The sequence below is a fragment of the Anopheles maculipalpis genome, chromosome X (assembly GCF_943734695.1).
Source record: "Anopheles maculipalpis chromosome X, idAnoMacuDA_375_x, whole genome shotgun sequence".
NCBI classification, from domain to species: Eukaryota; Metazoa; Arthropoda; class Insecta; order Diptera; family Culicidae; genus Anopheles; species Anopheles maculipalpis.
In genome coordinates, this window is record NC_064870.1 from 11648280 (window position 1) to 11662871 (window position 14592).

The 14592-nt window shown below is 42.4% G+C and overlaps 2 protein-coding genes across 2 annotated transcripts in view; both read right to left on the reverse strand.

The window, feature by feature from the left end:
- The window catches only part of LOC126561877 (uncharacterized), a 179114-nt gene that overhangs the window by 137729 nt on the left and 26793 nt on the right, over nucleotides 1-14592 (reverse strand). The gene's annotated exons all lie outside the window — the stretch shown is intronic.
- LOC126556517 (uncharacterized) lies at nucleotides 5879-14469 on the reverse strand. The gene is made up of 5 exons (XM_050211783.1): nucleotides 14370-14469; nucleotides 13192-13710; nucleotides 7290-7398; nucleotides 7064-7210; nucleotides 5879-6966 (listed from the first exon to the last, which is right to left on the reverse strand). Exons 1-5 carry the CDS (start codon nucleotides 14467-14469, stop codon nucleotides 5949-5951), a joined length of 1893 nt encoding a protein of 630 aa, XP_050067740.1. The 3' UTR covers nucleotides 5879-5948.

A 14592-nucleotide genomic window follows, 5' to 3' on the forward strand; every position in this document is an offset into this window, starting at 1 on the left:
GACGGTAGAGACAAGAGCGGTAAATTTCATCTGGACCGTTCTCCCGTAGTTCAGTCAACTATATAGTATTAATGAGTCTAGCAAGTCATTCGATTTGACCTTGTAGGTCTGCTGCAACGAGGCTCCTCTTCTCTACCTTGCCCGCCCTACAGAGCAACCTCTTCAAGACATGACCAGGTGTCCAAGTCTTTCCCCGGATACTCGGTCCAAACTCGTACATCAACAATAGTGATCACCTGTCAAGTAATGCACTTCTATTCTGACCCCCAGGTATTCTTGAGCGGTTCCGGATTCTGCTGCGGCAGGCCAACACCGCAAAGCGGTTGTAGCGCCTGATAAGTAAGTCATTAACACCTAGACATTAAGGCTTAGGGATTATGTAGTAAATTTTCTCTCGAAATATGCCCTCTCTTAGATCGTTTTTGTCTCCGCTCTAGAGAGGTAAGAAGCCGTTGGTTAGCGCCGACTCGATTCCAGTTTCTTCAGAGCTAAGTGTTGAAGATGAAGGTTGTGGATTGATGAAGACTTCAAAATACAGTACTTCGACTATTTTCAGTGTACAATCGAGAGCTCTTTGCCACCCGTTTCTAGCTCTCATTTAGTTATTTTTTTCCCCTTATTTTGATGCTACATGTTGGATTGAGAATTATTGGCCACTTTCAATAGAAGTGTGGCCTATTGCTTGCTTCTACTCGCCCTGTTCAGCACCTCTTTAAGATTCAATTCTTTCCTCAGAAACTCTGTCTAGTGCTGCACTTCGCTACCCATGGCTAAATGCAATCCATAACAGGTTCAAATCAACTTTAACTGCTCTATTTCTCACCTTTTTTACCTTTTTACCCTCTATTACCACCTTTTTTATCTTTGTTGTGAAACACCCGCATTTTAAGGAGCAAGTTGTGCTCAATAGCTGATGCAACAGCGGGTGTTTTTGTGTCGCACAGTGAGGTTTCATGCTCCTGATTAGATATTTCATCCATCACCCTACCTTTGCTGCTATGGAAGCCCAATTCTCCATAGCAGCGGTTCGCATCAAAATGGTTACGCACACTTGATTTGCACAGGAAAACTTAGGAAATGGCCATCCATCCGGTGTTCATCTGCTTTTCTTTGCCCCATCGTTTCGAGTTGCGCTGAAAATCCATTGCCGTTTTCGCTGGTTCTTTCCGCTGATGCTATTATTCTGCATTCAGGACAATATTCGATAAGGATTTCAGTGCTGAACTAGATGAATTCCTAAAAGTGATAGACACACGAACCACTGTTAATCACTCGTCACCAAATAGACTGTTTTCACTTAATTTACCTGCAAATTTGCCAGCAATCTTTATCCCAATCGTTCGCTGAGTGTCCTCCGATGACTTCTGATTATTTTTTCCATCTGAAAAGCTGGAATTTACCGTAATTATGGATGGAAAATACGGACACCAACATCCGTACGACTTACCTTCACACTTTTTCACCTCACAATGATGCTTGCTGCCTTGGATCAAAATCACCAAATACACAAACTGGAAACGACGAAGTCCTAGAAGAGCGAGAGCGAAGAAAGCCAGTAGAATGTTAGAAAAGGGATGGACTGTGAAACAACCAACGACGATAGCAACGACATGCATGCTTGTGGAGTCGAGGGGGTTAAGGAAGCATAGAAATGCATAGAAACGGGTGAACGACAGCGAGATTTCTCTCGGACAAATTCTAAATAATACAAACGTTGTTTATTTGATAGATTTTTTTTTTAAATCCATTTTCTGTATTTTATTTCGCTAATCCATAATAGATTTTACAACAGGCTGAGCGCGCGGAGTTTTCGTGTGCAAGTATCGGTAGTATCGACAAAGATAAATGCGCCTTATAATTCCTTGTGTTTTTTTTTATTTTTGTTGTTTTGACTTCATATTTATCTAATAATTTAAAAAAATAACATAAATATTATACTTAAAAATTTTGACTAGCTATAGACAAATAAGTGGTATGAGTGATTATGGTCTTAATGTTTTTTTTTTGTAATTTTTTCTCTCTCCCTCTCTCGTTTTCTGTGTATTTTTTTTTCTTTTTTACTCGCTTTTGTTATTGCGTTTGCACAATGCACATTTCTTATCCCTCTCTCTCTCTCTCTCTCTGTTGTTGTTGCTGTTGTTTGTGTGTGTTGATTAGGTTACAGCGCGCTCGAATATCGCACATTGAAATAAATTTACTTCCCTTTCTTCCTCACCCTTACCCTTTAGTGCGCGAAGGAAAGATAGAACCAAAAAAAAATAAAAATAAGTAAAGCCCCAAAAGCACGTGTTCCGCATTGAACGCAACAGGTGGGTAGGAGGGTTTAAATGTGTGTTTGTTTCTTTTTTGACCGAGTTCTCTCGTTGTAGTATTGCTATTTCCGGTTTTTGTATATATATATTTTAAATTACTTATATTATCCCCATTATCAAGGACACGGTATGGGTGGTTGGATCTGGACGCACAGTAAACAACAACACGATGACAACGACACACGCACGCAAGAGAAAGTAGGTGAGCCAAGCGAAAATGAAGGGGAAAAATTAGTTGCCGTGCCGTTTTTGTTTGTTTGTGTTTTTCTTTCTTTTGTTTTTTGTTTTTTTTGCTTCTTCTTACACGCCCAACAACAACAACAATTGCAGATATTAAAGCAGAACACCCCCTCCCTAATGTATATCTATACTGGCTGGTTTTGGTTTGTTTGTGTGTGTACGTATATGTGTTTTGTGGGGGTGGTGGTGCGTGAGGATAATATTCACATTTCCATTTACTATTCTCCAGCCCACCTCCGAACCCTCCCCACCAGGAGGGATCAATTTTGATGATGCACCTTCATCATCTTAATTGTATATGTCGTTTGCGAGTAATTTGCTGACGGGGTGCAATGTTGATAAATTCCAAAAACCGATGATAATACACACGCACACACTTTACATGCTAACGTTTTAACACAGTTTCGTGTATGTTACCCCTAATCCGAGGAAGCCGACAGTTGTCCTTATATGGTGAGGTCAGGATTGGGAAATAGGCGGCTACTACCATACAAATACGATGCATTAAGAACTAATAATGTTCCTCCTTTTTGTTTTCATGCCTCCCTAGAAAATCCTACCGAATTGCAATCTTTGTATACCATTTTTATCTTATTCCGTAATATTGTGTTTGTTTTTCCTTCTTTGGGGGAGGGAAGAGGGGAGGCGGCTGGTAGGAATCATTATGATTAATTATGGCTGCTTTTCACTGCAAACACCGGAACGGAAAGTAACGTAAATCAGGGGGCTATAGTACGAGGATGTGTGTGTGTGTGTATAACCTACAATAATAAATTCTATTCTGCCTATATAAAAAAAAACTAACAAACTCAAAAGCTTTTACTACCTCAGTTCTACATTGCACGAGCAATAGACTATACAAATTCCACAAATTCTAAATTAATTTTCCGAAGCCAAACGACACCAAAACCGTTTTGTTGTGCGCGCCAACATTGCAATCTCGAGCAACATACGGTTGCAATGTGTGTGTGTGTGTGTGTGGGTGTGTAATATTTCGATTAGTGTACGAGTGTACGATGAAAAACGTAAATGGAGGGTTGGGGTGGTGGGGGAGTTACAACAAAAAAAATGGATTTAAAGAAAATCACAGCAATTATGTAAGCCACTTAGCAGAATAGTCTCTTATTGGCGGTTGTTGAATTTGTTGTTACGTTGCGTTAAAAGCTTCTATACACAACAGGTGTGTTGGTTGGTGAGTAAGAATTACTACAAGTTAGAAGCGCGCGCGCGTGTGTGTGTGTAGCGTTAACGAGCAATAAAAAAAATGAAAATCCTTTTGCACTGCGTGTGAGTGTATAAATATATGTATGTGATTTCCGGCGAAAGTAGTGCATATTAGTGTTAGCGGATGGCTTTTTAGTAAACGCTATTAGACGAGCAAAAACCCTTTTCTCATGCTTTTCACATGCTAGACAAAAGCAGCGTGACTTTCTAAATACTAATGATAGGATGAGTTTTGGTTTTTTTTTTCTAGAAAGACACAATCAAAAGATTTTTAAACAAAAACAAAAAAAAACATTCTGAGATCCGTTCAGTAAACCTTTTCTACTTTTCGCTTTCTCTCTCTCTCTCTCTCTCCCTTACTTCTTATAATTCTTGTTGACAGTGTGACAGTGTATACCAGGGCAAACAAAACACAAGTGTCCCCCATATGTTTAGAGCAATTTTTGAATTTTAGTTTACCACTAACATTGCATTTATACGATTCGAACACGTCTGTTCTTCTGCTCGCCTGGTTCAACAATGCACACTTCCAACTAGAGGAGGGTGGGAAGTGGGCTGGGGGAGGGAGGTGGAGGGAAAAGGGAACAGGGGGTGCGTAATTGATTTAATTTAATTTAATATGCTACTCCCCCTTGCCTCCCCCCCACACATCCCCTACTCACCCATTTCCTGTTCTTTTTCTCTATCTCCGTGCATGCCATTTACATACACACACACACACTACGTTTCTGCTACCACACTACACTGTTACGGCCTACTACTACACTATACACTCTGCTGCTCCCATCCAACAAGCTAATGTAAAATATGCGTTAAATAACTCAAGGATATATAAATATTTTATGTGAGGGGACAGGGGACACGGGGGGGGGGGGGGGGGGGTTTAGAGGAAATGAAAAATGTTTTTTAAGGAAACTGGTGCTACTACTAAAAATATGGGAAGAGTTAAGGAGGTTTCTTAAGCTGTTTTTTTCTTCTTCTTCTTTTTCTCCGTGGCCGGGTTTGCATTTCGGCCGTGGAACTTTCGTATCACCACGGCCAGAATGCGGACCACCACTCTCTATTGCACGACGTTACGTTTGCAGCTACATTTACACAGTAAAGCAAAAACCCCCCAATTACAGGGTGTATTGGTGTGTTTGTGTGTGTTTTTGTATATTCTGTACAGTCTGACGAATCTCAGCAGTACACGAATAAACAAAAACAAAAAAAAGGAACATAAAGGATTCTCTGGAACTCTGGATGAAGAAAAGTAAAATAAACAACGTTTTTTCATAAGTTAATTTCTGTAAATAATAAATAATTGACGTGAACTAAACGGAAATCTTCTTCTTGGCTTAACGACCTCTCTAAGGTTATGCCGGCCATCGAAATGGCTTACTAGACTTGCCGATACCACCGTAGTTGGTTTAGTCAATCCTCACTACGGGGGGGCGGCCCGGAATGGGATTTGAACCCCGGGGTCCTGCCGTTCGAAGACCGGGCCGCCCCCTTAATCCTCTAACCAAAAAAAGAAGAAGAAAAAACTTCAAAGATTTTTGGGAAACTCTTGAGCATATGGTAGACAAAGCTAGATGACATTGTAATGACTTTTTTGATGATACCATACTCTCAACAGCTTCCCAAAAATCTTTGATGCTTTTACATTATTAATCAGGAAAAAAAACTCTGTAAATTGGTTCTAAGTGGTCACATATTCCTCGCCTAACCGGGGGTAAGAGTACGCAAGTTCTACGTGGGCTCTTGTTTCATCTGGTGTTTAGTTAGCTACATACACATACACACACTTTTGTTCTTGTTCTGTGTGAGTGTGTGTGTTCTTTTTGTGATAGCATTGTGTAGTAAGAAATAATAATGGGGCGGCCCGGTGGTGTAGGCTACAGCGGCGCCGGTCTTCGAACGGCAGGACCCCGGGGTTCAAATCCCATTCCGGGCCGTCCCCCAGTAGTGAGGACTGACTAAACCAACTACGGTGGTATCGGCAAGTCTAGTAAGCCATTTCGATGGCCGGCATAACCTTAGAGAGGTCGTTAAGCCAAGAAGAAGAAGAAGTAAGAAATAAACAGCAGCAGCCAGCTGTGCGTTACGTTAAAGGTTAAAAAAAAGAAGAGAACAGGTACGACGCTCTATAGCCAGTCAATACTTTCGCAACAGTAAATTCTTAAGTATCGGCTACGTCTCTTCGGCGTACAGCTGGCCAGCCGTGACCGACGCCGAGAGGACCGCGTTTTTACTATTATTACCACCGCCGGTGGTAGTGTTCAGCTTTGTCTCATTCCCAGCAACGGCGGTTGAGACGACCAGGGCGATGCCCACGTTTCCGCCAGCGCTAACCAGCTCGCTGGGCGTATTACTACCACCATTACCACCCCCACCACCACCGGTACCACCCCCATTTGTACCGGTAACACTTTTCAGCGTTATCGCGACCGAAGCGATCGTGGAGGTGGCAGGATTAGTGTTGCCGCCACCAACTCCACCACCAGTGCTGGAAACAACCGTTGACGGTTGCAGCTGGTTCGCCTCCTGGCAGAGATTAGCAGCGATCAGCTTCGGTGAGGTGGCCGGCGTTAGAATGCCGAGATTGTCGTACTTGATGTTAACCGGCGACACATTGGCCGACGTTGCCGTGATGGTGCTGGCGGTAGGCGACACCGGAAACAAGTTCGCTGTTGGGATGACGGGTGAGGCCACCGTCGTCGTCGTCGCCATCGGCGGCGTTGCCGCGGCACTATTGTTTGCTGCCGCCGCCGCCGTCGCCAGTACGAGCGCACGTGGCACCTTGTTTTGGGTGACCTGCGTTATAGTAAGTGTGGATGGACTAGTACACGTAGTGTTGGTGGTGGTTGCGTTTGTACCGATTTGACTAGAAGCGATGGCAGCAGCGGCGGCGGCGGCTGTCACAATACTACTATTGTTGCTGCTGCTGCTACTGCTGCTTGTGCTGCTGACGACGACGGTGTTGGTACTGGCACCGTTCGTCAGCGGAGGAGATTTGACCGGTGCGGAGATCAACGTGGCCGACGGAAGGGCCGGCGATGTAAGCGGTACCGCGGCTTGCAGGTTGGTTCCGTCGACCGGGGACCCATTCCGGGTGGTGGTTGCATGTACCACCAGGTTGTGATTTTTGAGCCGCTGGGCCGTCTTGTAGCTTTTGCCACAGTAGCACTTGAAGGCTTTACGGACCCGACTACACATTCCCACCAAAAAAAATAAATAATAATAATAAAATTATTAGAAATGAATTGCTACACAATGAGAAACCGATCATCAACGCTACTACATACTTTCCGTCTTTTTTGTGCCCGTTCTTTGAATGGTACTTGATGCCGTTGACATTTTTGTAACGCTTTTTGCAGCCCGGCACCGGACACGCGAACGGTTTTTCGTTCGAAGAATTTATACCACTACCGCTTCCGGATGCGGAATGGCGTCTGCAAAAAGAAAAACAAAGGTTGATAAAATGTTGAGCGCTTCGGTTAAGCTGGGTAATTAAATGGGTTGTTGGCATACCGGCTTCCGTAGCGCATGATGAACTCTGAGCTAAACTCCTCCGTTGTCCAGGAATCGTTGCTATCCTCGGATTCGGACACCATCATCTCGTCGTCATCCATTTCGCTTCCTATAAATAGAACAAGCAAAGAGATACGCATTGAAAAATAAGGCAAACCGTAAGGTAAAGTAGAACAGATTAAGGCTGTACGGTTGAGGTAGTAAAAAAAAATATTTCAAGCTACAATTCGACCATGCTTAATCAGACCGAAAAATACCCCTATCATGTGCTCACCAAATTTTGCTCTCTATCCAGTAGTTTGATGGCAACCCTGGTAACAATCCGAGAGAGAAAATATATGAAATTCTCTCGGCTTGTTCTCGTCTTGCTCTGGTCTTGTTGGTACAAATCCGTTCACTCGAGAACAAGACTACATGAACCGCTAGTTCACTCAAAACCAGCCGCAATAAATCGCTGGTCTGAAGTACAAGACGAAATGAACCACTGAAGTACAAGCCGAAACGAGCTGTACGGGTGTATGTATGTATGCGTGTAAGAGAAGCGGATCGCTGCATTCTTTCTTCCTCTGGTTGGCACTCGAAATCATCCAATATCGGCACGAGCACATGTTTTCTCGATGAAAAACGTTGACCTTGTTAACAAAATCACAGAGATCAGCTGAAAAAAGCATCACATTGGCGACAAAATCAATTTTAACCATCACACGGTGACGTCATACATCCATATCCAATCACTTTCAGAACGCGACTTAGACAGTTGTGACAGTTCGCGTGAACAAGCCGACGAAGAGGCAAAGAGGTGACACAAAAACAGTTCGCTTCAAACGCTAAGTCCGAGAAGAGGGAGACAGAGCTTAAAAATGAAAGAGAGGTCATGATGAAATGAACCTAATTGTCGCCAGGGCTGTGTCAAAACCTTCGTGTTGTTGGCTTGGTTCGGCAGAGGTATGACATTATGAAGAACACGGACCATAATGAAGCAAAAAGGGATTTTGTTTTCGTTTATTTATAGAGGCTTTGAGTCTTAGAGAGTCCATTCGCCTCTCTCGAAAGCAAAAAAGGATGCAATGATGCTGTTTACACAAAAATGATCAAGTGTGCGTAATTCGTCCTAATTCGTGAACCGGATTCGAAATCACGAATGCTTCATGACTTTAGGAATGGGTATTGTAATCATAGGAAAACACAATTACAAATCTTACAGTGAAATGGAAGCTGGAAATTTCGCAAAAAAATCAATCGTCTAAGTATAATGTAGGCGTGCATTTGATTTTTTTATGAACAAAAATTTTAAAATGAGATGAAATTGCTCGTTAATGTATAAATTATATTATCTTTTCATGATCTTTGTTCCAATGCTTCATATAAATATTTTCACTCGTATTGAGGGTGCAGCTTCCAATTGTAGTTTCTGAGATACAGTGACGCATTTTGGCTGTGAAAATTTTACTTTAAATCAAACTAAGACTATACATGAACCGCTGGTTCACTCAAAACCAAATTAATCGCTGGCCTGAAGTACATGATGAAATGAACCGCTAGTCTGAAGTACAAGACGAAATGAACCGCTAGTCTGAAGTACAAGACGAAATGAACCGATAATCCGAGGTACAACCCTGGTGACAATAAGGTTAATTTCATCATTCGCTCTCTTTCATTTTGTATGCTCTGTCTCCCTCTTCTCGGACTCAACATGGCGACAATGAGGTTCATTCCATCGTTACCTCTTTTTCATTTTTTTCTCTGTCTTCCTCTTCTCGGACGGGTCTTGTTGGTACAAATCCGTTCACTCGAGAACAAGACTATATGAACCGCTGGTTCACTCAAAACTAGCCGAAATTAATCGCTGGTCCGAGGTACAAGACGGAATGAACCGCTGAAGTACAAGCCGAAACGAGCTGTACGGGTGTATGTATGTATGCGTGTAAGAGAAGCGGATCGCTGCATTCTTTCTTCCTCTGGTTGGCACTCGAAATCATCCAATATCGGCACGAGCACATGTTTTCTCGATGAAAAACGTTGACCTTGTTAACAAAATCACAGAGATCAGCTGAAAAAAGCATCACATTGGCGACAAAATCAATTTTAACCATCACACGGTGACGTCATACATCCATATCCAATCACTTTCAGAACGCGACTTAGACAGTTGTGACAGTTCGCGTGAACAAGCCGACGAAGAGGCAAAGAGGTGACACAAAAACAGTTCGCTTCAAACGCTAAGTCCGAGAAGAGGGAGACAGAGCATGAAAAATGAAAGAGAGGTCATGATGAAATGAACCTAATTGTCGCCAGGGCTGTGTCGAAACCTTCGTGTTGTTGGCTTGGTTCGGCAGAGGTATGACATTATGAAGAGCACGGACCATAATGAAGCAAAAAGGGATTTTTTTTTCGTTTATTTATAGAGGCTTTGAGTCTTAGAGACTACATTCGCCTCTCTCGAAAGCAAAAAAGGATGCAATGATGCTGTTTACACAAAAATGATCAAGTGTGCGTAATTCTTCCTAATTTATGAACCGGATTCGAAATCACGAATGCTTCACGAGTTTAGGAATGGGTATTGTAATCGTAGGGAAACACAATTAAAAATCTAACAGTGAAATGGAAGCTGAAAATTACGCAAAAAAATCAATTGCCTAAGAATAATGTGGGCGTGTATTTGATTTTTTATGAACACAAAATTTTAAAATGAGATGAAATGCTCATTAATTTATAAATTATATAATCTTTTCATGATCTTTGTTCCAAAGCTTCATATAAATATTTTCACTCGTATTGAGGGTGCAGCTTCCAATTGTAGTTTCTGAGATACAGTGACGCATTTTGGCTGTGAAAATTTTACTTCAAATCACAAACATGTAAACGAAAAACCGCATAAGCCGCTCTCAACATTTTACTCAATTCGTCGGTCGCAGGTAAAACAGCTAATAAAAGCTACTTTGCGTAAAAAAAAACCACGTTACGATTGCATGACCGTAGAAACCCCTTTGGGTACAAATTTATACAATTTGTACAGAGTAGAGATAGCAAATTTAAGGGCGGACGATTAATCGATGAGTTGCATTGGTCCATAATAGAACACTTTTATTGACACTTTATTGGCATATTTTTCAAAGAGCAAAAAAGACTTTGTCTTGTTCAAGCAAAATATATTCAACAATAATTCTCAATTTTCGGCATTGCCAGTTTTACTACATGTCAGTGCAGATGAATATACCATTCGTAATATGCAAAAAATTCAAGTGTCGATTGAAAAAACTAGTTTTGGGATACCAGGCATTCATAGTTCAAAAATTAAACCAAACAAGATTTCATTAAACGTTAATAACAGGAATGTTCAAAGATAGGCAATGGCAGCTAGGGGATTTTGTATTGATATTCGGCTTTTCTAAAATGGACTCCTGAATACGCCCGATCTCGCTTTCGATTCCGTTTTGAGTGCATTATTCTCCTACAGGCCTAAGGAAGAAAGCAAGCAGGCCTTCGCCTTAATACTGCTGGCGCTCAATGCAAGAGGTCCGTGGTAACAATCCGAGAGAGAAAATATATAAAACCCTCACGGTTTGTTCTTGTCTTGCTGGTACAAATCCGTTCACTCGAGAACAAGACAGCATGAATCGCTTTTTCTCTCAAAACCAGCCGAAATTTATGGCTAGTCTGAAGTACAAGACGAAATGAACCGCTAGTCCGAAGTACAACCCTGGTGACAATGAGGTTCATTTCATCATTACCTCTTTCTTTTTTTCTCTGTCTTCCTCTTCTCAGACGGGTCTTGTTGGAACAAATCCGTTCACTCGAGAACTAGACTACATGAACCGCTGGTTCACTCAAAACCAGCCGAAATTAGTCGCTGGTCTGAAGTACAAGACGAAATGAACCGCTAGTCTGAAGTACAAGACGAAATGAACCGATAATCCGAGGTACAACCCTGGTGACAATAAGGTTCATTTCATCATTCGCTCTCTTTCATTTTTATGCTCTGTCTCCCTCTTCTAGAACTTACCCTGGCGACAATGAGGTTCATTTCATCATTACCTCTCTTTCCTTTTTTTCTCTGTATTCCTCTTCTCGGACGGGTCTTGTTGGAACAAATCCGTTCACTCGAGAACTAGACTACATGAACCGCTGGTCCACTCAAAACCAACCGAAATGAACCGCTAGTCTGAAGTACAAGACGAAATGAACCGCTAGTCCGAATTACAACCCTGGTGACAATAAGGTTAATTTCATCATTCGCTCTCTTTCATTTTGTATGCTCTGTCTCCCTCTTCTCGAACTCAACCTGGCGACAATGAGATTTATTTCATCATTACCTCTCTTTCATTTTGTATGCTCTGTCTCCCTCTTCTCGGACGGGTCTTGTTGGTACAAATCCGTTCACTCGAGAACAAGACTACATGAACCGCTGGTTCACTCAAAACCAGCCGAAATGAACCGCTAGTCTGAAGTACAAGACGAAATGAACCTCTGAATGTATGTATGCGTGTAAGAGAAGCGGATCGCGGATCGCTGCTTTCCTTCTTCCTCTGGTTGGCACTCGAAATCATCCAATTTCGGCACGAGCACATGTTTTCTCGATGAAAAACGTTGACCTTGTTAACAAAATCACAGAGATCAGCTGAAAAAAGCATCACATTGGCGACAAAATCAATTTCAACCATCACACAGTGAAGTCATACATCCATATCCAATCACTTTCAGAACGCGACTGTCTATTCGCGTGAACAAGCCGACGAAGAGGCAAAGAGGTGACACAAAAACAGTTCGCTTCAAACGCTAGGTCCGAGAAGAGGGAGACAGAGCTTAAAAATGAAAGAGAGGTCATGATGAAATGAACCTCATTGTCGCCAGGGGTTGAATGTGGTTTATGATAGTGTGCGTGGACTACGGCACAAAACTCAGGTTCATTCGCTTTGGATCCTGGGCTCGGCACTAATTTTATGTATTCCGACCTAATTAGATTAAATTTCAAAACTAATGTCTCAAATTATTTTTTGGTCAAACGATTTTAACTAATAATCAGAAAAAAATTATTATTCAGTCATTTTATAGTTAACATAGATATATAGTGAACAAAATCATGGGTAATGTCCAAAGAAGGAACGGAAAGAAAAGGAATGAACCGAAAAACATTTCCAACCAGGTTCGCTTCAGGAAGCCAAGCAGTTAAGGATATTAGGAATCAACCTTAAGAGCTAACAAGTATCTAAATTATTGTTACCATAGATCGAGCTCTCGATGGAGTACGTAACGTGTAAAGGCAGAATAAAATGTCTCTATTTAGAATTAACGATAATTTTCAATACACCAACTGCCCGAAAGTAACTATTCAAAGGCAGCTTGCAGTAACGTTTCATAACCTTGGAGGCAATGACTACAATTATTCTTCTCTAATGCCTTAAAGTAGCCAGTATCATCTCACATCCTGCCCTCCCTCTCTCACCACATGCTTATTAGATGGGTGTGAAATGTTACTGCTCTTAATGTAGCAGTTGAAGTTCACAAACTTCAATTGTTTTTGAATCTGGGCATGTCTGCAGCTAATTTCTTCAATACTTGAATGCTTACATTTGTTACACTAAAACGTACTTTGTGCTTCTTCGAGCATTTTTGTTTTGGGCAAGATGTCAAAATCATTTTAGTTTTAGATTTTGAAAAGTAAATTTAAAATTAGTAAGATGTCAGTCAAATTTCAGACGGTTTAAAAGCTTTAATAAATTTTGTTTTATAATCAATGAAGACGGTACAATGCCATATTGTAAGAAACTATAATAAAAAAACGTTTTCAAGCAGTGTTAATAGAACATCGATTCCATCAACCTCTCGGAGCCCCATTCCCTCCCCTATCCAGAGGACAACCACACAGCTCCCTAAACGCAGTCTGTTACGTAACGAAATTTACCTGTAGGCGTGGTGCTACGGTTCGTTGCCGATATGCTGTAACTGTGATGCTTGATGGCAATTTTACGTTTGAGATCGGTTGTGCCCACCGTTTGGTTGAGGTGATTTTTGGCTTGCTCCAGCCCAGCGCCGCCGACGCCGCCACCCGACGGTACCACCGAACCACCGTTCTGGTCCGTACTGCACCCGTTTGTGGTGGGAGGAGTCGCAACGCCACCGCCACTGCCACCGTTCGCAATCGGGCTGGAATTGGTTGTAGCGGTGGCGGTCCCGGCGACACCATGCTGGTGGTGGTCCGCTGTTTGGTTGATTGATGCGGCTGCAGTGGTCAACCGTAGACCGGTACCGTTGGCCGGCACCAGGGCGGGATTGTTTCGGTCGGCACCGTTGGGAGTGACGGCCACCGGCGAACCGAGTACACCATCTCGGCGGGTGTTATCCGTTACGAAGCGCAAAACGTAGCTAAGCGGAAGACATGTTGGCTGCGTCTTTTCCGTTACCTCGGGCGCCTGTGAGTCATCTGCAAGCGAAAGTGTTAGAAATCGATTAGTAACCGATTTTTTCGTTGTTGTTGTTCGCACAGTCCTTTCGGCCGTGCACAAGTGTTAAGTCCACGGATAGTGAGAGATTTCAAAATCAAATTTCTGTTTCATGAGTGAGTTCTGAATGAGTGTTTGTGTGCAAGTGAAGTACGCTTTGAAATCGCTTTTTGAGATCCTGGCCCAAACACAAGCTACCTACACGCTACCTACTGATTTTTTTGTCAGTTTCGCATTTCAACTGTTTGAAATTTCCAGTGGCCCGGGGAAAAACATATTTAATTTTTTTTTAAATAACCTCTGTGCATGTATCGCTGTGTGTACTGCGCTTCCCGTAATATTTATAGCCCAAATCTTTTTCCGGCAACAATAGTATTATTGTAAAAACACACACACACACATACACACCCACCCACACAGGAAGGTGAGAAGTATTATTATAAACAAACGAATTGCATCATTAGATCAATATGGACAGTAAGGTGTCGATCGCTATAGCCACCCTCTTGCCACTAACTATAACCTATACCGACTATCCCCCTCCCTCTTCTTTCCTCAAACCAATCTAATCAACTGCCACTCCCTACTGTGCCACCCCATTCGCATCTAAGCTCATCTCCGCCCTGAATCCAAAACTTACCTATGTGTGTGTTCTCTATATGATGTATTAGATCAGTCAAGCTTGGGAAAATCTTCTCACAACCGTTGAATTTGCATACATTTACCAGAAACACAGCCATAATACGAATGTGCACCGGGGGAAGAGTGACCAAGGGAAGGAGGGGAATGAGGGGGTGGGGCGAGACTGGGAAACTGGGTGCTGAGCTGTGGTGCTGTGTTCCGGTCGGGCTAGGGCAGCTACT

Excerpts from the sequence above, each read along its gene's own strand:
- LOC126556517 (XM_050211783.1), bottom strand. The coding sequence starts at position 14,469 with ATGGCTGTGTTTCTGGTAAATGTATGCAAATTCAACGGTTGTGAGAAG. Across the intron at positions 7,211-7,289 it reads ATCATGCGCTACGGAAGCCG|ACGCCATTCCGCATCCGGAA; the intron begins GTATGCCAACAA and ends TTCTTTTTGCAG. Across the intron at positions 6,967-7,063 it reads GGGCACAAAAAAGACGGAAA|TCGGGTCCGTAAAGCCTTCA; the intron begins GTATGTAGTAGC and ends GGGAATGTGTAG.